Source organism: Thalassophryne amazonica, chromosome 2, assembly GCF_902500255.1.
Source record: "Thalassophryne amazonica chromosome 2, fThaAma1.1, whole genome shotgun sequence".
Classification (NCBI taxonomy): domain Eukaryota; kingdom Metazoa; phylum Chordata; class Actinopteri; order Batrachoidiformes; family Batrachoididae; genus Thalassophryne; species Thalassophryne amazonica.
The window spans coordinates 37,459,012-37,482,132 of NC_047104.1; the positions used below are offsets into that span (position 1 = coordinate 37,459,012).

At 43.6% G+C, this 23,121-nt stretch overlaps 1 protein-coding gene across 1 annotated transcript in view; it reads right to left on the reverse strand.

Moving 5' to 3' along the window:
• The window catches only part of LOC117503528 (ATP-binding cassette sub-family C member 11-like), a 45,450-nt gene that overhangs the window by 10,752 nt on the left and 11,577 nt on the right, over nucleotides 1-23,121 (reverse strand). The window contains exons 4-12 of the mRNA XM_034162794.1: nucleotides 17,419-17,526; nucleotides 14,083-14,207; nucleotides 13,938-14,010; nucleotides 13,665-13,868; nucleotides 11,411-11,545; nucleotides 7,860-7,923; nucleotides 7,715-7,759; nucleotides 7,527-7,607; nucleotides 514-614 (exon numbers count right to left, since the gene is read on the reverse strand). Coding sequence (XP_034018685.1) covers nucleotides 514-614; nucleotides 7,527-7,607; nucleotides 7,715-7,759; nucleotides 7,860-7,923; nucleotides 11,411-11,545; nucleotides 13,665-13,868; nucleotides 13,938-14,010; nucleotides 14,083-14,207; nucleotides 17,419-17,526 — 936 coding nt within the window. The remainder of the gene's footprint in view (nucleotides 1-513; nucleotides 615-7,526; nucleotides 7,608-7,714; nucleotides 7,760-7,859; nucleotides 7,924-11,410; nucleotides 11,546-13,664; nucleotides 13,869-13,937; nucleotides 14,011-14,082; nucleotides 14,208-17,418; nucleotides 17,527-23,121) is intronic.

A 23,121-nucleotide genomic window follows, 5' to 3' on the forward strand; every position in this document is an offset into this window, starting at 1 on the left:
CAGGGTTGACATTAATGTAGTTATTCTGTCTGGATTAATTTGATTTATAAATGGAAACCATAAGTCAAATCTGCTTTCCTTTTCAAGATGTCTGCCTCACAGCTAGACCACTGTATGCTGTCAAGGTAAATTATGCTTCCTTACGGCAGTGAGCAGGGCACACAAAGACAGAAGCGCTGACTCATTGGCTGTGTTTGGGTTTGTGTTCGCCTTTGATTCTATCAGAAGCGTTGGCGGTGTTAGAATTCAAAATCGGTTTGTTAGTAGCTGAGAGTGTACCGGAGATAATTCTTAAAGTTTGCAGTTAGCTGTAACTTCTGATAAATTTCTTCTGGTGTATGCAAATGGTTGTGGCGACAGGTGTACGAGGCAGGTTCCAATTTTTTACAAATGGCATGCAATTTCTTCTCCTTGCACGAGTCATCCTCAGTCGTGTTATGTGTTATTCTGTGGCTCAGAGTTACAAAATAGTTTTTAGTTTCAAGTTAAAAATGGTCACAGTGCACTTCTTGCCCCATGTCCTTGCTGCAGCCAATTGCTGATCCACCAGGAAGTCACTGCTGTGGTTGCCACCATCAGAAAGGAGCTGATGATCAAGAAGACTGTAAAGAATCCTGGAGAAGGTGACAGTCAAAACAAGCAACAGGACAATCACAGGAGCCAAGTGTCAAAAGAAATTAGGTTCTGTATGTACAGTTACTTTTAGATTATAAGCACATGTCTTACAGTGTGAGGAGACAGGAGAGTGTCTGCAGTATTAATAGGCAGGAAACAGCTTTTATCTTGATTTCCTTTTGGGGGAAGGACACCCATCAAGTGTTTTGGGCATGATATAGTCATTGAATACTTATGCACATGTGATATGGGATTAATAAATGGAATAGTTTTGACTGTGTTGAATGTTTGGTCTGCCAAGTAAAGGTCAAAAAATGTCGACAACCATTGGATTCTATGACATGTGACATGTTGTGTGGGCCGCTGAAGAGGAGGTACTGCTGGCCCACCACCACCAGATGGCGCCCTGCTTGAAGTGCGGGCTTCAAGCAGGAGAGGGCGTCATAGCAACCGGGAGTGACAGCTGTTACTCGTCATCAGCATCAGCTGTCACTCATCCACATCATCACCACCACCTTAAAGGCTGGACTGCAACTCCACCTCCCCGCCGAGAAATCAACTACCAATCAGGTAATTTTCTCTGCTGACTCAAAACATTGAGTAATAATCTGAACTTCTTTGCAGCCATTTTCCTATGGTGTGTCCTTATCTGTGGGATTGGCGTTTGGTGTGATCAGCGACGGCTTCGCTTCACACCCCAACCAAATAAGTGGTTAGACAGGAGCTGCACGAGTGTGTGATTGGAGGTGGAGGTTCTCCCTCCTAACTGAATACAGACTGTGGGATTACTGAGTGTGCGACCTCACACTCATCAGGACTGTCTCTGTTCTCTGCCAGCAGTACCGGGTCTGACTGCTGAAGACAGCGGCCACCTGGGGCGCAGGGCTTGGCGGCTCCGGTGTTCTTCAGCTCCGTTGGCAGTGGAAGCTGTGTGGATCTGGCTCTTCTCTCGCCAGGCATCTTCTATCGTCGAGCCTGCCCACACGTCACCTGGTGTATGATTGACAGTCACTATATTGTTATTGTCTGTACGTCGTTGTGTGATTCACAACATTAAATTGTTACTTGTGGCTTATCCATTGTCCGTTCATTTACGCCCCCTGTTGTGGGTCCGTGTCACGACATGACATATCTTAACCCGTAACATGATAATAAAACCATATTAACTTAACCAATAATTTGCATCACATTTTTACCAAAATTAGAGCAACTTTAACTTTTGACCCCTGTACAAAATGAAATTTACCTTTGTCACCATTCTTGCTGTTTTTACCCCATAACTCTATAACATTCAGTCACAGAGAGTCCAACATATACCTTTTTGGGATATTTGTGATCAGACAAATAATATGGTATATGTTTCAATATGACTGGAGCATCTTTTAATTTTGAACCCTGTGTTATTCTTCGACTGACCCCTACCTGGCTCCCTACTGAAAATTCAAATGACCATTTTTTTTTTTCAAAAGAGTTATTTCTAAGGTGTATTTGTGCTGCATTTGGCACTTCTATCATCATTTGCATGATTTCTCTGTAAAGATTCTGTTATCTGCTGCACTATTGAGATTTTACGCTTCATACTGGCATAGCATGTTACTATGCGTTTACTCTTCAGTTCATTTTATTAGGAAACAGAGTGGGCTGCGACCTTAAAGGAGACCTGCATTGAAAAAAATGCAGTCAGATTTTTTGAACAAAAAATGACTTACATTTACACATAAGATGAATGTAGTAAAGTAAATCTAGAAGCCCAGATCTGTCATTCAACGGAGAAATCTTCATTTGAAAATGACAAATTTACAGCTAACATTTAGCCCTCTGCAAATTGTCCCTCTCATCATGGACGCTGCAGAGACGTCACGGACAAGACCCTCTCCCAGCATGCATTGCGCCAGTTGTAATTTGTGGATTTATGTCAGTTTGCATCTGCACCTTTTTCTTGTCTTATACGGAAGGATCTACTTTTTAAAAACTTCATATTGTCTTGCGGCACGTTTGGTGAGTACACATTTCTTTTATTTGTGCTTGAAAATTATTTTGGGGGACTTTTTCATACGCCCGTTTGAGTGGTGTCGCAATGAAAATCTACTGTCTTTCACCTCCGGTACCATCACGGGATATGGAGGCGAGACCCGCAAAGAATCCCAGTCATTAAAAATATATAAACCTCTCTCAGCATCCATGGAGCTCTGGGGCTCTGATTGCCGAGACGTGCGGTGCTGTGGATTTTGCCGCAAGAAGTCTGTCCTTGCAGCAACAGGTGTACCGGCTGCTTTGCATTAAAACAGCGAGCGTAATCTCAGGACTTGTGCCAAGTGTGCTGCAACTCCATTCAGTAGACAGAGAGGTGATGCCGGTGTTGTGCGCTGAATCTGGAACAACACCGGCTGCAAAGCAGACACAGGCAGTGTGAGTGGCGTCAGCGGTTAATGAGCTTGTTAACGAGCTCGTTAACGAGCCCACAGACTTAGTAAGCGCAGCGGAGGCAGAGAGCGGGAAAGGAAGAACGGCGCCCCCTGTCGATGTCGTTGCTGATCTGAGCACACAGATCTGTATCTCACATTCATTGCAGCTTACTTTTGGATGTTGAAACCAGGACGTGTATAAGTAACATTACTAACAGATAAAATCAATTTCAATGCGGGATCGGACTGAAGGCGGGAGCGCGTCGTCTTGTCTCTGACGTCATGGAAATGATACGGCTGTACAAACTGTTTTCACAGAGGGCTAAATTTTAGCTGCAAATTTGTCATTTTTAAACGAAGATTTCTCCACTGAATTACAAATTTGGGCTTACGGATTTACTTTACTGCATTCACAAGGGTCTTATAAATACATATCAGCTATTTCTTTCTGAAATCTGACCACATTTATTTCAATGCAGGTCTACTTTAACTTTATCTAAATTCTGGGTCGTTTAGTGAAGCTTAGGGCTCGTGGCCGGCGATCACCTTAGTATTTCTTTTGTTTTTCTTGTTTACTTAATGCTGACAAATTATACTGCATTTGTTGTCTTTCTGATACCTGATTCTGTTTTTCTTCTCTCTGTTTGAGGTGCAGCTCCATCGAGACGTGTGTGGTGTCTGCTTTGGAAAACCTGATGTCCTGTGCACCAGCAACATTTGCTGGATATTGTATTGTGAACAGTTTTGTAATTTGTGTCAGTAGCATGGACCAAGCAGAGGGTCACCCCTTTGAGTCTGGTCTGCTTGAGGTTTCTTCCTCAGAGGGAGTTTTTCTTAGCACTGTCGCCTGTGTGCTTGCTCTGGGGGTTAGTAAGCTTAGACCTTACTTGTGTAAAGCGCCATGAGGCAACTTTGTTGTGATTTGGTGCTACATAAATGAAAATAAATTGAAATTGGATTGATGCTTGGACCAGGTATGTATTTAAGACTAGTTACACAGTACATACAAGATTTACAGACTAACTAGAGGCAGACAGTTGATCATCAAAATATGAAGTTAAAAGTAGAAGATTCTGATTTCTGGGGAGGAACCAGCGAAGGATGTGATTAGGAATAATCCCGAGATTGGTGCAGGAAGGATCATTTGGATACACAGTGAGATTCTTTAGGTGTGTGCAGACGTGTAGGCAGTGGTGGGCACAGATAACCAAAAAATGAACTTCGATAACAGATAATCAGATAAGTGAAAAAGTTATCTTTGATAAAGATAAAACAATAAACCACCCAAAAATGTATTGTAAGTTACAGATAACTGATAAATTCCAGTATTGTCTCTGGTACATTTGCAACTACTAACAAGCTGAATTTGAGTTTTAACACCACGGTCGCTTCTGGTAGCATCAAAAGTGACAACAGACCTAAACAATGAGCTTGCACTTGTGTCTTTGAACATCTTGCCCCCTGCTAGAAGCTCATGTTTACTACATGGCTTCCAGCACAGAAGCAAGCTGAGAGGAGCCACAAAGCTCATCTCTCTACCCAATCACAACGCTCCTGTCAGGCGGAGGTCTTGGAAAATAAAGCAATGCTGAGTTATGGTTTGTAGTATAAATAAAATAATACTGATAGAATAACTCCATTAATGTAAATTCTGTCATTTGTACAAAGTTAAAATATAACATATCTTTTAATGTTGAATAATGCACTAATTCTGAAGTTTTGTAACAAACACAGAGAGATGACAAAGGATTCTGCGTAAAATGTGCCTCCGCTAAACACTGATTGGTTGAGTCATTATTATGTAAACCAACACGTTAATGTGATGTGTGTCGTGTGTTGGTGTTTACAGATAAATGTGCTTTTGTAAAATATTCCATTTTTTTATTTGTAAAAACAGGCATTTTTACGGAGCCCTGGAAGTGTCATCGCAAAATGTTTTGGATGTGGAGACAATGTGCGCTCATTTTATTATATTGTGCGTACATTTTATTATATTGTGTGCACGTTTTATGATGTTGTGCGCACGTTTTATTATATTGTGCGCACGCTTTATTATATTGTGCGCACATTTTATGATATTGCGCACACGTTTTAAGCATCGTTTGAGTAAAACAAGGGCACGATCTCCTTAAACGTGGCCACAATTTCTAAAATGTGCACTCAATATTGTCTTGACACATAAATGTTGGCTACTAGCCAGCAAACCAGGAGACAGTGTAATACACTTCCCCATTAGAAATGGATCTGGTCAGAGTGTATCATCATGGTTTGGGCGCACAAGGACATAGAGAATGCCAGCTGCCCAGCATGACATCATCTGGAGTTTAAGCACATTAAAAAGAAAGCTGAGGGCGAAGCGTCTTCCCGTTGTGAGGATGACAATTTAGGTCATATTATGAAGTTCATTTTGAACAAAAGGAAAACATGCGCACGTTTTATTAATTCGAGGGCTCAATTAAAGGAAAACGTGCGCACGAATTATCACGGCCAGGAAAACGTGTGCACATTTTATTAATTTGAGAGCATGTTTTATTAATTTGTGAGCTCAATTAAAGGAAAACGTGCGCACAAATTGGCCAGAAAAAAATATCACTTTAACTGACCTCTCCCAGGTTCCGTACTCCCATCGAGAGTTTTTGTAAATTAAGTTTGATAAAAGCTTCTGTTTGCGTTTTGCTTCTGGAAACACGAGTCCGACGTGTGGTTTTTGAACGTACAATGTGTGTGACAACATAAATCGTGCACTCTGAATTTTTACACCGCGCGGTTCTGTGGTACATTTTGAGCTGTAGCTGAGTACAGTGATTGAAAATAGATCAACCCAAAGCTTGCCAAAACAATATTCCAGATAATCCATGTCTGCTACATTTACGATGCGTGGAATTTAATAAATGCTGACACAATAACAACATCTATAAACCCAGAGAATATATTTACGAGAGTTTTAGGCACTAGAGTTTAATGCTGTTGTCTGTAGAGCCTGATCAGTGTTTCAAATGCATTTCTTATGTCGTGAACGTACTGAGATTACGCTATCCTAGCCATAATGCACTGCTGGGCACAGCATATATCCACACGTAAACCTTAAAAAATAGTGCATTACTTTAAAACTAAAACATATATCTGATATATTCACTTTCTAAAACTTCAGACATGACATTAATTTAAATAACTTAAATTAGCTTGGCTAAAATTTTAACCATAAGTTAAAAATGTATGCCTCTGGATGACTTGGGTGATATTGCCCTTGTATTAGTATGGGATTAAAAGAAATTAGTTTTTTTTGGGGGGGGGGGGGGGGGCTAGTTCTTCTTTGCCTGCAGAGGATAGAGCGGTTTCTTCTAGAAGCAGCTCTTCTCTGTTTTGCAGAGGGTAGAACTACACATCAGCTACAAAACATTTAACAGGTAGGTGCTCAACTGGTTTTAAATTTTATAAATGTTTGTAGCTGTTCAGCTTTATTTACCACCTTATCTGTCTAAAAATTACCGGACAAAAATTTATCACAAGATAATTAGTCCGATAATGGTTTTTAAAGTTATCTAAAAAGATAATCTGATAATGAAAACATTATCTTCGATAATTATTGGTTATCGGATTATTGGAGCTGTGCCCACCACTGCGTGTAGGATATAATGGGGAAGAATATATCAAAATTTTAAGGCCACACAAAGACCATCTGAACACAACCAGGATTAAATCAGCAGTTCAAACTAGAAAGCTATTAATTTTAGTAGAAATATTCAGAGTTCTCATTATTGAAAGAAACTGAATCTGATAGACAAGTTAACTTAATTTACATGTTCAGTTTGTTTTCTATTTGCTCTCCATTACATTATAACACTAAGTAATAAAATCTGATAACATTTGTAGTTTGTGGCTGCCTGACTGATTTTTTCTGCTGGAAGCATCTTAGTGCTGTGAAGGCTGAAACTTAAAAACTGGGATTCTTAATAAAGGCTCATTACTTATTGCAGCTCCACATCCAAGTGGTTGGTCATTTAAAAATGCATATTTGTTAACTTCAGTGTTTCTCAGTGAAAGACAGGAACAATATTGTTAAAATCTGTTCAAAGATTATCGGAGTGAAACAAAGAGACTTACACTCTTACTGTAATCAACAGATCCTCCAGAAGGGTGGAAGCATCTTGTAATTGTCAGGTCATGTTCTTTTAGGAGAGTTTTCTCTGCTTCCTTCAGGACGCCGTTATGTGTCCCCAGTGTGTACAACCAACCGTTTTTTAAAGTTGTTTATCCCTTCGGCGATTCGACTTTTAAATGCTCAATAGGTTTGCCATGTTTTTATTAATTTATTTATTCTTGCTTTCCATTTTAACTCCTTAAGTTTGTTTTTATCTGTTTTTATTAGTTTTATTGTTGTTATGTTATTGTGTTTTTTTCACGGACTACTCAAATGAAATGACACCTAGTGGGATTAATAAAGTTGTTTGAATGAAGTGTGTTCACAGTGAACAGGTGCAACAGTTTTGTTTGTGTGTCTCAGACCTCCTGCTGCCTGGACGTACTGGCTGATTGTGGTCCAGCTGATCAGACCCTCCCTGGTTCTCTCCACCTCAGAACTGTCAGCTTCAGAGGAGAACAGATGTTACTAATGTGTCCAGCAGTGTCCATATGACCAACAGAATGCAGTACTACCCCCCCCCCCCCCCCCCCACACACACACACAGACTTACAACTGCTGCCACATGTTGAACTGACTTCATCATCAGACATTTCATCTGTGAAACAAAAGCCACAACCTTTCAGCCAGTGTGAAAGAGTCCAACAGGTTTTAGTTTTAAATCCTAGATAGTCCTGTTTCAGCAATAATGTGGATACGTGGATTTGGTCCTGCTCCATCCTGGTGCCGGTTAAGCTCCGCCCCCTGCTTCACATTCTGGGGCTGAAACAAACAGCTCTGTTCAGACTTGGTGAGACATTTTGTCCATTCTTGTGAGATCAAATACAGTGAGGAAAATAAGTATTTGAACACCTTGCGATTTTGCAAGTTCTCACACTTAGAAATCATGGAGGGGTCTGAAATTTTCATCTTAGGTGCATGCCCACTGTGAGAGACATAATCTAACAAAAAAAAAAAAAAATCCGGAAATCAGAATGTATGATTTTTTTAATAATTTATTTGTATGTTACTGCTGCAAATAAGTATTTGAACACCTGTGAAAATCAATGTTAATATTTGGTACAGTAGCCTTTGTTTGCAATTACAGTGGTCAAACGTTTCCTGTAGGTTTGCACACACTGCAGCAGGGATTTTGGTCCACTCATCCATACAGAACTTCTCCAAATCTTTCAGGTTTGGAGTTTCAGCTCCCTCCAAAGATTTTTTATTGAGTTCAGGTCTGGAGACTGGCCAGGCCACTCCAGGACCTTGAAATGCTTCTTACAGAGCCCCTCCTTAGTTGCCCTGGCTGTTTGGGATCATTTTCATGCTGGAAGACCCAGCCATGACCCATCTTCAATGCTCTTATTGAGGGAAGGAGGTTGTTTGCCAAAATCTCGCAATACATACCCCATCCATCCTCCCTTTAATACGGTGCAGTCATCCTGTCCCGTTTGCAAAAGAGCACCCCCAGATTATGATGTTTCCACCCCCATGCTTCACTGTTGGGATGGTTTTCTTTGGGTTGCTGTCATACTCTAAACATGGTAAGTGGAGTTGATTATAACAAGCGCTATTCTGGTCTCATCTGACCACAGCAGGGGGACCTTGCTGCCCTGCAGGATTTTAAACCATGACAGCATCATGTGTTAATAATGTAATCTTTGTGACTGTGGTCCCAGCTCTCTTAGGTCATTGACCAGGTCCTCCTGTGTAGTTCTGAGCTTTCTCAGAATCATCCTTACCCCACAAAGTGAGATCTTGCATGGAATCCCAGACCGAGGGAGATTGACAATCATCTTTTGTTTCTTCCACTTTCTAATAAATAATCATAACAGTTGTTGTCTTCTACCAAGCTGCTTGCCTGTTGTCCTGTAGTCCATCCCAGCCTTGTGCAGGTCTACAGTTTTGTCCCTGGTGTCCTTAGACAACTCTTTGTTCTTGGCTATGGTGGACAGGTTGGAGTGTGATTAATTGAGTGTGTGAACAGGTGTCTTTTATACAGGTAACAAGTTCAAACAGGTGCAATTAATACAGGTAAAGAGTGCAGAATAAGAGGGCTTCTTAAAGAAAAATTAACAGGTCTGTGTGAGCCAGAATTCTTGCTGGTTGGTCGGTGTTCAAATGCTTATTTGCAGCAGTAATGTTGTTTGGCTGGGGGTGCCTGGCTGCCTTTTGTTTCTGTCTTCTGTTCTGTCTTTTGTTTTTCCTTCCAGGTGGCTTGCGTTCAGGACTGAGTGGCTGTGTGGCTGAGTTATTAGGACCTCACCCTGATCACCTGAGGCTGGTCATGTGCAGCTCGTCAGGACTCACAGCTGTGGTGCATCTCTATGGATTGGGGCATGGTTGCATTTAAGGCTGGAGTACACAGTGTGTATTTGCCAGAGACTCGACCTTGTGACCAGACGGGTGAGATCGTCGTCTCAAGAGCCATCTCATCATCATGGATGCAGAGACCGTACCAGGTTTGACGCCATGGTCTGTGAAAGAGGAGTGGGTGAGGTCTCACACTCGTCAGCACACTTCCTGAGGTACAGTAGGTTTTGTGACTAACATTAGTACAGTCAGTAAATGTGGTGTCCCTCACACCTTATTATATTGAGCTGTTATGTTAGTCGTTTAATCAGCTTCCACTGCAGTGAAGAATGTGAACTGGGTGTTCCATGCCTGCAGGGTGGGAAGCTGATTAGTGATTAAGCCAGGAAGTGTTTGCTGTTTATGTACACCTTTGAGTGGTCTCTCTGTGTGTGGAGTGTGGACTCACATGATGGTTTCTTCTTTCACAGACTCAGTTTGTCGCGGCCACCTGGGGGGTGTCGGCGGGGTCCTTGGGTCCGAACTGTTTCTGGCTCCGGACCGTTTGTGCTGCTAGGAGCGCACCGTATCTCCACCTCGCAGACCGCGCACTCATTTGTTTGTAATTAGCACATCACTGTTATGTTATTAAATTCAGTTATCCTTTGTACCGTGCTCTGCTTATTTCATACTGGATCCTTCAAACGCTGGTCGGTTCTCCATCCTGCGTCCGACACATAACAGTAGTCTCTGGCCAAACATCATGGACCCAGCGGTAGCAGAGGCAGTACCGCGCCAGGAAGGCGGCAGCAGACGTTCAGAAGTTATCCGGATCAGTTGTGGGTGCTCTCCGCCCGGATGGTGCGCGTCGGAGAACCCATTATTGAATACTGATTTGAGCTCTCTTGCAGCCGTTTTCCTGTGTTGTTGCCTTATCCGTGGGTCGTGGTGGAGTGTGACTAGCGACGGCTTCGCGTCACACTCCGACCGGATAAGAGGTAAAACGGGAGCTGCATGAGTGGGTCTGTAATGGGTGAACGCGCACGGCGGAGTTCTGTGGCATGGGTCGCTGTGCTTCCTGTTGTTACAGTTGTAGCCCCGTTTCCCCGGGTAAAGATAGCTACTGCGTCTGTTGTGTCAGCTCCGGCGTAATTTAGTTGAAGCACATTTTGGTTGCGTTACACATAGTTGTGCACAGGAAAAGCAGCATGAGTTGTTTTCTCTGTTACCAAAGGGGTTTTTATTTTCAGCACTTTGGCTCCCTCTGTTGGTGACTGAGTCACATTACCGTTAATGCTCTTAAGGTGGAACAGGTGTGTTCCACTGCAGTGAAGAATGTGAACTGGGTGTTCCATGCCTGCAGGGTGGGAAGCTGATTAGTGATTAAGCCAGGAAGTGTTTGCTGTTTATGTACACCTTTGAGTGGTCTCTCTGTGTGTGGAGTGTGGACTCACATGATGGTTTCTTCTTTCAGAGACTCGGTTTGTCACGGCCACCTGGGGGGTGTCGGTGGGGTCCTTGGGTCCGAACTGTTTCTGGCTCCGGACCGTTTGTGCTGCTAGGAGCGCACCGTATCTCCACCTTGCAGACCGCGCACTCATTTGTTTGTAATTAGCACATCACTGTTATGTTATTAAATTCAGTTATCCTTTGTACCGTGCTCTGCTTATTTCATACTGGGTCCTTCAAACGCTGGTCGGTTCTCCGTCCTGCGTCCGACACATAACAAGTAACATACAAATAAATTATTAAAAAAATCATACAATGTGATTTCCGGATTTTTTTGGAGTATGTCTCTCACAGTGGACATGCACCTAAGATGAAAATTTCAGACCACTCCATGATTTCTAAGTGGGACAACTTGCAAAACTGCAGGGTGTTCAAATACTTATTTTTCTCACTGTAGCTGCATTTTTTACATTCATAAATCTGTTCAGTTCCTTGAAGTAAGATTTTCCTTTATGGAGGTTCTTACTTTGTACTGTTTATTCTGGTGCTTGGTGACCAGTTCAAAGTAATATCCTCCAGCAGTCATCAGGTCTCCATGACTCCCTGCCTGCAGCACCATTCCATCCTTCAGGACCAGAACCTCGTCACAGAACTCCATGTACTGAGACAGACAGTTTTAGGAAAAGTTACAGTAGGTATGCAAGCGAAGGAGAGTTATGTTATACAGAAATAAGCTGTTTGAGTGTTTCGTACAAAGTTGATTTTATGCAAATGAGCAGCCGGCAGACTTCACTGTGCATGTCTATGCTGATTGGCTGTCGGCGTGTGTCCCAGCATCCCTAACCCCATGTTATCAAGTCACCAACCCTATGTGATCTATGGACATCACTATCAGACGATGGGTTGCTTCCATACTGTTGAGTAGTTCAAGGCTTCCTGTTTGGTATTTCCCCTTCAGGAAACTATTTTATAAACAATGCAAATGTTGCTCATATTGGCAGTGAGTACTGAAGGAATCTGTGTGCAAAAAAACCCCAAAACTTTAATTTGAAAGGCTGTCCAGTTGTAAGCAGTTCCACAGGATAAAGACTTACTAGTGTGTTGCCCATGGGGATACATGAGCTCTAGATTGGGTAGTGTTTATGAAATTGGTAGCTGACATTTTTCAAGGATGCTGAATTGTGCAAAGTTTCTATAATGAGTTGGAATGGCAAGTCCAGAATGTTTTTAGAACCTTACACCTCAAGAACTCCACCTTTTTAGTTCCTGTTAATTATGCAATTTTTTAAAATGGTAATTTACTATCTTAATGTATTTCTAAATTTTTGGGGTTCTTGTTATCATGTACATACACAATATCATCATAATTATTATTTTAACTTATTTTGTCATTTTATTTTTTAAATGGACCATAACTGAAATAAATTTTTACTTTCTTGTGTCATCCATGTATTTGAAATTATATTATGTACTTACTAAATAAAAGCACACACACACACACCCACTCACGCTTTTAATATACATATTTTCTGCCCCCTGCTGGAATGGTGTGAGAGTCCAGAATGTAAATATTAATCCATTCATCCTTGACCCAAAATACATAAACATACCAATTGTCAGCTCTCCACAATTTGTGCATGATCAAAATTGTACTCACAGCTTTTTATTTTTCTGCAACCTGCTGTAAGCAGGTACTTTTAATTTGACAAGCAGACTGTGGTGGAAGACATTAAAAGCACTACACTTTTCACTTATGCTACACTTAATTCACTCATGGTAAACACAACATAAGACTTACATATCTAAAGTGACTAAACTGACTTAACTACAAAAACACAATAAATCAAGAACACCAACACTGTAAAACTAACATACCACAAAATTTAAAACCTCACAACCCAAACTCCTATTGTGCATTGCAACACAATGTCCAAAAATATTTGTCCTATCAACTTTATGTTTTCACAGCATTCATCTTTGACCCAAAACACAAAAGCATACCAAACCACAAATGTCAGCTCTCCCCAGTTTTTACATGATTGAAGCCATACACACACATAAAGAGGCCACTTGGCTATTATAATATAGCTGATGCACTAGTTTGACACAGCTCTGTAAACCAGCCTCAGCACTCTGCAAGCATCCCCAAGTGGTCAGAGTATATTGCAAAACAAATGAACTTCCGTGTTTCTCAGACTGTGGAAATACCATTTAGTGGTAAAACAGAATTTTTTTAGGACCTTTGGTGAGTTAGGTGGCCTGAGCACTGGTTAAATGGTCAGAAAAAGTTTAACGCTGCTGTAAACAGATTAGTGCTTCAAAAATACTAGGTGCAGTCACCACATAAGAAGAGAGTCCATTCACAACTAGCAGCACCTCATGCTTGAGTGAATGACATATATATATATATATATATATATATATATATATATATATATATATATATATATATATATATATATATATATATATATATATATGTCAGTAAGTCCTGCTCCCTTGTTTGCACTCAGGGTCACCACAGCAAATCCAAGGTGGATCTGCATGTTGAATTGGCACAAGTTTTACGCCGGCTGCCCTTCCTGACACAACTCCACATTACATGGAGAAATGTGGCAGGGGTGGGATTTGAACCCGGAGCCTTCTGAACTGAAACCAAGCGCATTAACCACTTGGCCACCACCCCCTACCACACACACACACACCCTCTTCGTGTATCTAATCTAATCTGTCATCTTCAGGAAATTTTCATCGAAGTTAGAAACTCTGCATGACCCCACCTGCAGCTGGTGAGTGACCAGGATGACTGTTTTGTCCTTCAGCTCCTTCTTGATGACTTGCTCAAAGATTTGTTTCCCCACACGGGCATCAACAGCAGACAGTGGGTCATCCAAGAGAAATATGTCCCTGTTGGAGTACAGTGCTCTGGCCAGGCTAACCCTCTGCTTCTGGCCTCCAGACAGGTTTGCACCCTGCTCCTCCAACTGTAAAAGCAGGGTTAAAGTGTTGGAGTCTCAGGATTATAGCGATGTGAAGTGAGGAAATTTTCTGACCATGGTCTCATCTTGCATGGGCAACGTGTCCAGGTCAGTTTTTAGGCAACAGGCATGGATAACTCTGATGTACCTATAGGGGAGCAGTCAGAACAGTATCAACAGTTTGTAATGAGCCAGTCATGTGATTGTATGAGAGCATTACCTGGCCTCATTCAGGGGTTCCCCCATGAGAATGTTTTCTTTGATTGTTCCATAGAATATCCAGGCCTCCTGGGCAGCATAGTCGATTGTTCCATTGACTGAAACTGATCCCTGCTGCAGGTGCAGCTATAAAGACATTTAACAGGAGTGTAATGAGCCAAAATGCCTGGACATGAATCCACAAAGTGTCTGAAGGCTAAATGTAGCTCTTAGTGACATTATTCTAAGAATTCTTAGAATTGCTTGAATTTTCCCTTGGTAAGATAAATATTAGTCACAAGAGCTCGAGACGGTCGTATTTTTCATCCCTCCTCCCTCCTTATCTTTCCTGCTTCTGTAGCATGTTGTCTGTGAGGCTGCCAGCTCTGCTCTTCTGGAAAACGGCAAAATGGATCTGATCAAGTAGTCTCTGAGCGCAATTGACACTATTTTTCTACAAGACACTCAGGAGCGGAGGACCTGACCTGTCCTGCTGGGACACATGTGGCGGGGTACGTGATGGATAGTTGGAAGAGGTGGCAAGTCATGTGCCTGTACACGTTGTCTGTGGAGGACGTTCAAGATGTCTACTTATTTGGAGCTGTGGTGACCGGGTTTCTGCTGTGTGGAGCGGCCATAGCACTGGTTTACCGGAAAATTAAGACGGTGGAAGCGGCACTAATTGGCCCGTCCAGGCTGCCCCACATGATTGATTCGACTGGAAGGGCAGTGTCAGCTCAGTCGGGTGGCGGGTGTTAACCACACGTTGGAATCCATCTCGGGGAGAATGTCTGCACTGGAAAACCACTTTGATCATCAGTAATGACCACATCTCCTCTTCTCTATTCAGATGTATTGGAAGCCACTCTGTTTCAGACTGTGGAATCTTTCAGGCGTCTGCTAATCTGGATATCTATTTGGTTCCCAAACACCAGCTGCTCTTCAAGGCCGCTGGCATAAAATCCTCCTCCGAAGAACACTTTTGATGCCTCACTTCCTTATCTTCCCCGCCTCTCTGTGTGCTCCCATTCCTGAGATGTTGACTGTGGGACCTTGAGACTCTGGTGGACTGATTCAGGACTGGGAGCCCCCCTCCCCCCAGGATGGACAGATAAGGCTGTTGATGACGCCAAGGGCGGCCTTCCGGGCTGTCTCTCTGAACACTGGACACATTCAAGTCTCGGCTGTCATCTGTTTTTGTGTGATTGTCATTGTTATCTGTGCGATGGGTTTTTTTTCTTCAGGGCTGCTGCGTGGTTCAACACAGCGGCACTGGAGGTTTTTCTTCCCAATTTTTACCTTGTGTTTTTTTTTAATCTTTTGATTCAGATTGCTCTGGTTTTTTGTGTGTTGTGTGATTTTGTGATAAAACAAAACACGCAATCACATAAAATACTAATGATAAAACAATAAGTCTTCAATCTGGACTTAAAAATCCCCACAGAGATACTGCCATATCCATGCAGGGAGATCATTCCACAGAGCCTGGGCACGATAGGAAACAGCTCTGTGACCCGCAGACTTTTTATTCACCCTAGGAAGGCATAGCAGTCCTGCACCCTGCGAACGCAAGGGCCAAGCCGGTACATATGGCTTAACCATGTCAGCCAGGTAGGGAGGTGCCAGCCCGTGAACAATTTTATAGGCCAGTAACAGCACCTTAAAATCTGATCTCAAAGAGACAGGAAGCCAGCGAAGGGATGCAAAAATGGGTGTAATATGATCAAACCTTCTGCTTTGTGTCAGAAGTCTGCATTTTGAACTAATTGAAGAGCCCTAATGCTGGACTGCGGTAAACCAGAAAATAGAACATTGCAGCAGTCCAGTTTGGAAGAGATAAATGCATGTACCAGGGTCTCAGCATCAGCTACAGACAGGATGGGATGAATCTTTAAGATATTTTGCAGATGGAAGAAAGCAGTCCTTGTCTAATGTGGAGGTCAAATGACAATGTAGGATCAAAAATTACCCCAAGGTTCCTCACTTTGTCCATATGATATATAACACATGAACCTAAGCTACGTGCCAGCTGGTCAAATAGATGCCGATGTCTCGCTGGACCAACAACCATCATTTCAGTCTTATCAGAGTTTAAAAGTAGGAAGTTAATAGACATCAAGCTTCTCACTGCAAAACACAGTGAGAACGACTGGACAGGTATGACATCAACCATGCAGGGGGACTTCCAGTAGTCACAAAATGATTCTCCAACCTATCAAGTAAAATCTGATGATCCGCGGTATCAAATGCAATACTAAGATCTAACAGCACCAATACCATAATGGACTGGAGGTTTCTAATATGAGATTGTTAGGGTTGAGTCTCAGTGGCAGCAAAATCCGAGTAACATTGCTCACCTTTGGCAGGCTGAAGGAGATTCTGCTTAGGGTTGGTTGGTTTGCACAGCTTCCACATTGGGGCTGAGTATCATTGTCATGTGCCTCCCAGGACAGGGTGGCATTGTCCATGATTATTGCTAGTGACTCGTTGCCCACATATATGGCTCTGGGTTTTTCATCTGCATTATACTCTGTAGGAATGAGTTCAGAATTCAAGATTACACCTTTAGTTGAATGAGAACTTTGCAACAGTCAGATGTTTCAGAGATTGAATATGTGGACATTATCTTTGTCATGAAACTCTTGAATGGTCTTGAACATCTTATAAGCTTCCTACTCAGTTAAAGTACCATTTTGAGTTGATCTGCCAGGATTTGGTAAACCAACTTGGTTGTCCAGCTCAAGCTGGACAGATTGCCATGATGGCAACCACTTTACTTAACTCAGTTCTGTTGGCAACATTTGCCACATTTAGTTCCTGCAATCTGTCACTGTGGTGGCATATTTAGAGGTAGCACAGTTTAATTCACTGCAGTTTGAGTTCAAGTCAAAATTGTTAACATTAGCTTGCACTCTGAGGGCAAGCTAATGGCAAAACCTGACTTTTGGAAAAGATACTCCAGATACCAATTTAGTTTGTTAAATGTATTAAGTTACAGTTTATAGGCTCATGGGTACAGTGCCATTAAAGTCATTTTGTTTTATAAACTTATAGAATCTTTCATAAAGCTTCAAGTTTGCTCCACTAAATTTTAGTAACTCAAAGCCTGTCACATTATATTAAGTGTACACAACACTGAGGCAGTTTCACATCTTTAGCAGAAACATTTATGCTACTGCAAAAGTTGACCAGGAAGTGCCAGTTTAGATGCTGTCGACTTCCATCATGACATCCTTTGAAAGGTCAAAAGACTCTGATGCAGATTATGTAGTACTTTTAATTTCCCTTGAACTCAGTGCTACAAATATGCTTTAACAAAATTCAAAATATGTTTTACATACTCCAGAGATGAAGTTACCTTCATGCGCATCATCACCACAGACGTTTCAGAGTAGAACTTGAGCACAGCAGGAACCAGAGCCAACAAAATCTTCACACAGTTCATGACAGCAAAGACAGGAAAACCCTGACAACAAAAAAACTGTGTGACAGAAGCTAAAAGACATTTCAGTGTTAATATGCTGATGCTAAAGGCAGTCTGAGAACTGAGTAGGAGTTTAGTTAGGATCTCAAAGGAGCACACATGCTGGTGAAAACGTGCAAAGAGTATCAGCTGATTGCTTACAGAGACTTTGTGTTATGTGTCGACGCAGGTTGAGGAGCGGACCTGCGTCAGACAGGACCCAGCGCTAAAAATAACCAGAAAACGGTTCCAAACAGAAACTATTTATTATTCACCTGTGCTTAAAAGTGTAAAAACATAAAAACAACGTCCCTCTGGTGGAGTGATTCGTGGCTCGCTCTCCAGCGCCCACAAGGATTAAAGCCGGCGCTCCTGGACTTCCTACCACCGCCAAACACCCCCCAGGTGGACACGACAAACTGATTCTCTGTGAAGCAAAGAGAAGGTGAGGTAAGTCAACAGATACAACTGTATCTTCCAATAAACACACGCTATCAGCAACACACTCAGGTCAGTGTCCTTTTTTTACTTTATGCAAATGAGCAGCTTCTCACAACAAGTGGAGGATCACTTATCCTTCACGCCACAGCAGTGAGAAGCAAACTGCACAATTCTCTTCACAATTCCAGTATACTGTGTAACAAAACACCAAGTTACTATCAACAATTACTTAAACACTTAATTACCTTTAGTGTGTGCTGACAGCATGTGTCCTCACCCCTCCCTGCTTCACGGGCTCGATGTGTCAAAACCCAGGCGCGGTCCTCAGCATCTCACAAACGAATGTCACAAGGTCGAGTTCCCGGCAGTTCTGCTCAAGTCACACATGACTTAAATGCAGAACGCCATCCAATTATCTGCTTCAGCTGCAAGTCGTCCAGGTTGCACGTGAGCACCAATCACAGGTGCTTTCCATGATGTTGATGAGGGTGAAGACTCTTCAGCCAGCACCTTCTTCACAGACAAATCAGCCCTCATGCCACCTGGAGAGCAAAGAAAAGAAAAGAACACCAAAACATCCAGCCACGCCCCCCAACACACAACAGTACCCCCCCATCAACGGGAAGCCTCCCGGCGACCGAACAGACCAGGCCCAAGAACAGCACCTCCCTCCGGGGTCCACGTCAGGAAGCAGACAGCAAGACAGGCACCGCAGCTGGAAGGCCGGCTGGAATCAACAAAAGCCCCAAAACATTCCCCAGAACAAGTCCACTCACACAAAAAAAACACAACACCCACCCAAAACCTCCCCAGGGGACCGTCCCATCAAACCCCGGGAGGAAAAGAAAAACTCCAAAATGCAAAAACCCAACACAGTCCCACAAACACAGTACAAACGTAAATGCATAAAAGAAAAATAACAAACAACCCCCCCAGAATGCCCTGCAGAGCCCAACCCCCCCTCAGAAGGCCTTCATTGCCAGTTCCAGGAGGAACAGCCAAAACCGTAATCCCACAGAGGTCCCCAGGTATACATGGAGTAAAACGGTGCCCCCCAGGGGACCGTATCATCAACCCCAGGAGGTACCCTCCCCACAACCCCGGAACCCCAGATCCGGTCACACTTGGCCGGTCGGTCCCAAGCCAATTCCCCACCAGAGGACCGTCCCATCAACCCTGGAGGTGGAACCCGGAAGGAAACAAAATAAAACCAAAAACCAACCCCCGGAGGACAACCAAAAACAACCCCGGGGGGATATAAAACGACCATAAACCCTGTTACCCTCCCCGGCACCCCGAAAGACCCCAGGTCCCTCCCAGAGCCCTTCGGCGGCTCTATTTTGGCGAACGGCTCAAAATATTAAGCCGGAGAAGGGAACAGGTAAAAACTAACCCAGCTCCAACCCCAAGGCGCAGCGGAGAACTGGAAATACGTCCGGTGCCCCAACTCGACCATACCCCAGCCACTCGGGAGGGGTGGAACTACCGAAATGGCAAACGGCAACAGATCGGCCCACCCCTCCGACTGAGGCATGTCTCCGCTGCACCACACCCCGGCAACACCCATGACAATCGGTACAAAGGCTCACCGAGGCTGGAGTGGAACCGGGCCCTAACCAAACTAAAAAGAACGCCTCTAACACCCCCCCCCCCCCCCCAGGTGCAGAGGTCTTCTGAGAATGCTCAGCGTGACCAACCTGCACCACCCCACAACCCACAAGACAAGCGGTCTAAGGGCAAGTGAGGTTGGGGTTAGGAATGTAGAGAAATAAAAAACAACAAAATAAAACGACCCAACAACCCAAACAGAAAATACCTAAAAACACATACAAAATTGACAAGTAAGTGAGCCCAGGCGGGCTTCTAACCGCCTATCACTCCACCAGATACGCCCCTACCTCCCCAAACAAGTATAACCCCTGATTAAAGAAAACAAAACATTTACTTGTGCTAGAATTTTTTTTTTTTTTTTTATGTGGGTTCTTTTGCCTGTCCCAGAACACTTGGAGTTACGTCACCGTTATTTCTCTTGACGCTTACGTGTCGGGGCAATACAGGAATCTCAACTCGTCCGAGCTGCATGGGCTCGTCAATAGGAGGAGCCGGAGGTCCCGTTGGAGGAGCCTCAGTGGGGCGAAGAAGAGTGGCCCAGCTTTGTGTCGGGGAAAGCCCCGAGACAAAAAAACCCGCTCTGATGGGCGTCCTCTCTCGCGTCCACGCTCCTTCATCCGATCATCTAGACGAATCACCAACGATATTAGCTCATCTAAATCGTTTGGCTCATCACGGACCGCCAGCTCATCTTTTAATGACTCATTTAACCCGTCTACAAACACGCCCCGTAATGCTGCGGCATTCCAACCTGATTGAGCAGAAAAAATCCGGAAGTCCACGGAATACTCCGCCGCACTCCGCCTCCCCTGCCTGAGATTCAGCAACCGTTGAGCAACGGTATTCGTTTTCACCGGATGGTCGAAAACCAGTCGGAACTCCCGGGAGAAATCCTTAAAGGACCCTAACAATGGCGAGTTATTATTCCACAACGCTGTGACCCAAGCTAAGGCGTCACCTCGGAGCAAATTTGTCACATACGAAACACGGCTTCCATCAGAAGAGAAGGAAGCCGGTCGCTGAGCAAAAACCAGAGAACATTGCATCAGAAACGAAGCACAAGCTTCGACGTCTCCCGCATAAGGCTCCGGATGACAAATGATCGGTTCAAACACCGAATCTCTGGGTGACGGAGTTATCTGCCCTCATGCCACCTGGAGAGCAAAGAAAAGAAAAGAACACCAAAACATCCAGCCACGCCCCCCCAACACACAACACTTTGTACCAGTTATTACCAACCTTCCTGGTGTTCATCCAACACATGGGTCAGAGCATGGCAGTCTGACCAGTTATTGTTGTTGTGAAAAACCCACAGAACTCAAGAGGTTTAATAGTTTTTTGGCAGTGGATTAATACTAGCAGAGATACGCATCTTTGCCCAGGTACTTACCAAGTCTCTGGTTTGGAATCAATATTTGTATCATCAGTTAAACATGTCCCATCTATCGATTAAAAGCCAAGTGGTTTCTGCATGTGTACGCATGCGTAGTTATGGCTTTGATTACAGACAAATTGGGGACAGTAGGCACATGCTGTGTTGAGATTAGAGGTCCGGACACACCGGACCGTTACAGGTGACAAACTCAAACACTAGGGAGCAAGAACCAGAACAGGTTGTGAATGAAAAGAGCTTTATTTACAGTAATAAATAACTGAGGTGCTGAGCTGGAGGAAGCCTGATGAGCTGAGACCGGGCCCACATATAGTGGTGGATGTTCAGGAGCTGCAGTGCACACAGAGACAGACTTGGGAGTCTGAGAATGAGCTGGAGTCCTGGAGTATATGGAGCTGGAATCGGGGCCAGGTGTGATGCAGAGAGCCGAGGACGGGACAAGGGACTAGGAGGACAGAGGAGAACAGAGGTGAGTGATTGCACTCGTAACACTGGAAGCCCTCAACACAACAGTTCACTGTAGGCTTAAGGCAGGAATGTTCACAATTCATGAATTGTCCTCAGAAGTCAGCTGCTGTGTGTCTTGTGACACAGTTCCAATTAAGCTGGACTGGACTTCAAAAACGACTTGGAAAGTTCTTAGTAGTTCTGCATCAGAGCTCATACAGTTCTTGGAGAACAGTTCTTGGAGTTACTTCTTGGTACTAGTTCTTGGAAACAGTTCTTGGTCATGCACAGTCACATGCAGGAGCAGAGTGAGAACATGATCTCACAGACATGCAGGAACTTAGCTTAACGTGGCAGAGGTGTGTGCTCTGAGGCTGAGAAGAGATGAGTTCCAAAGTGACATCGTACAGAAGGTGGCGTGGGAGCCAGGAGCATGCAGCGTGGAAGCCGTGAAGGAAAGTGTCTGGAAACACCAAAAGATTAATGAGCTCTAATATGGGAATTAGAGGTGGCCAGGTTACCTTGAGATGAGCTGTTGGAAGCTCAGACATCAGAACACAGGGAAGCATCAGTGTACACAGATTCATTGATTTCTCATGGAAGGCTCATAGAGTATCATGGAAAGTCACGGAGCATCACGGAAGACTCTTGTGTGTCAGGGTCACCGAGACTCTTCCGATGACTGAGCTCAGATCTGGGGTTTAAGTAGGTGGCTCATGATCAGGAGCTCATGTGTGTCAGGTGCGAGGAGATGATGAGCTGCAGGTATTCCTGAGCTCTGCAGTGTGCCACCTGGAGGGAAAACAGACAAACTACACACAAGAGGTAAAAAAGGGCAAGGACAAAGGCAGACCATGACATGATGTTTGGTATGCTTATGTATTTTGGGTCATGGATGAACACTGCCAAGACGGAAAAATGATAGGACTAATTTTTGGAGAAATTAATAAAAGTGAACAATGGATGTTGATAATTACATTCTAGACTCACACTATTCCAAATTATAGAAACTTTGCATAATTTATTACCAGCCTTGAAAAATGTCAGGTACTTATTTTATAAATACGACCCAATCTAGAGCTCGTGGATCCCCATGGGAAATGTGCAAGTGTTATTTAACATCCTGTGCAACAACAAAATTAAGTCTATCTCCAAGTGTTCCTTCCTCCTATCAGGGCATTTATGGACAACATGACAATCATAACATCTACAAAGGCATGCAACAGGCACCTGTTGGATAAACTCCAGGGTAACATCAGATGGGCATGAATGGCGATTAAACCAAACAAATCCCACAGTATCTCCATCATTAAAGGCCAGCTCACTAACGAGAGGTTCCATATCAACGATGAGTCGATACCAAAGATCCTGGAGAAACCCATCAAAAGTCTTGGGTGTTGGGATAATGCAGAGCTCAAAGACTCCGACCAGGTGGAACAACTCAGACGAGATACCATCAGTGGCCTCAAGCAAATAAACAGTACTGCTCTCCCTGGGAAACTGAAGCTCTGGTGTTTTCAGTTTGGGCTGCTACCATGCCTCATGTGGCTAATTTCCATCTATGAGGTCACCCTATCCCAAGCAAACTAGCTGGAGAGGTTGGTAAATACACAGGTGAGGAAGTGGCTTGGGCTACCCAGATGCCTCAGCACCATAGGACTGTAAGGCAATGGAGCCCTCTCTCTTCCAATCTCAAGCCTAATGGA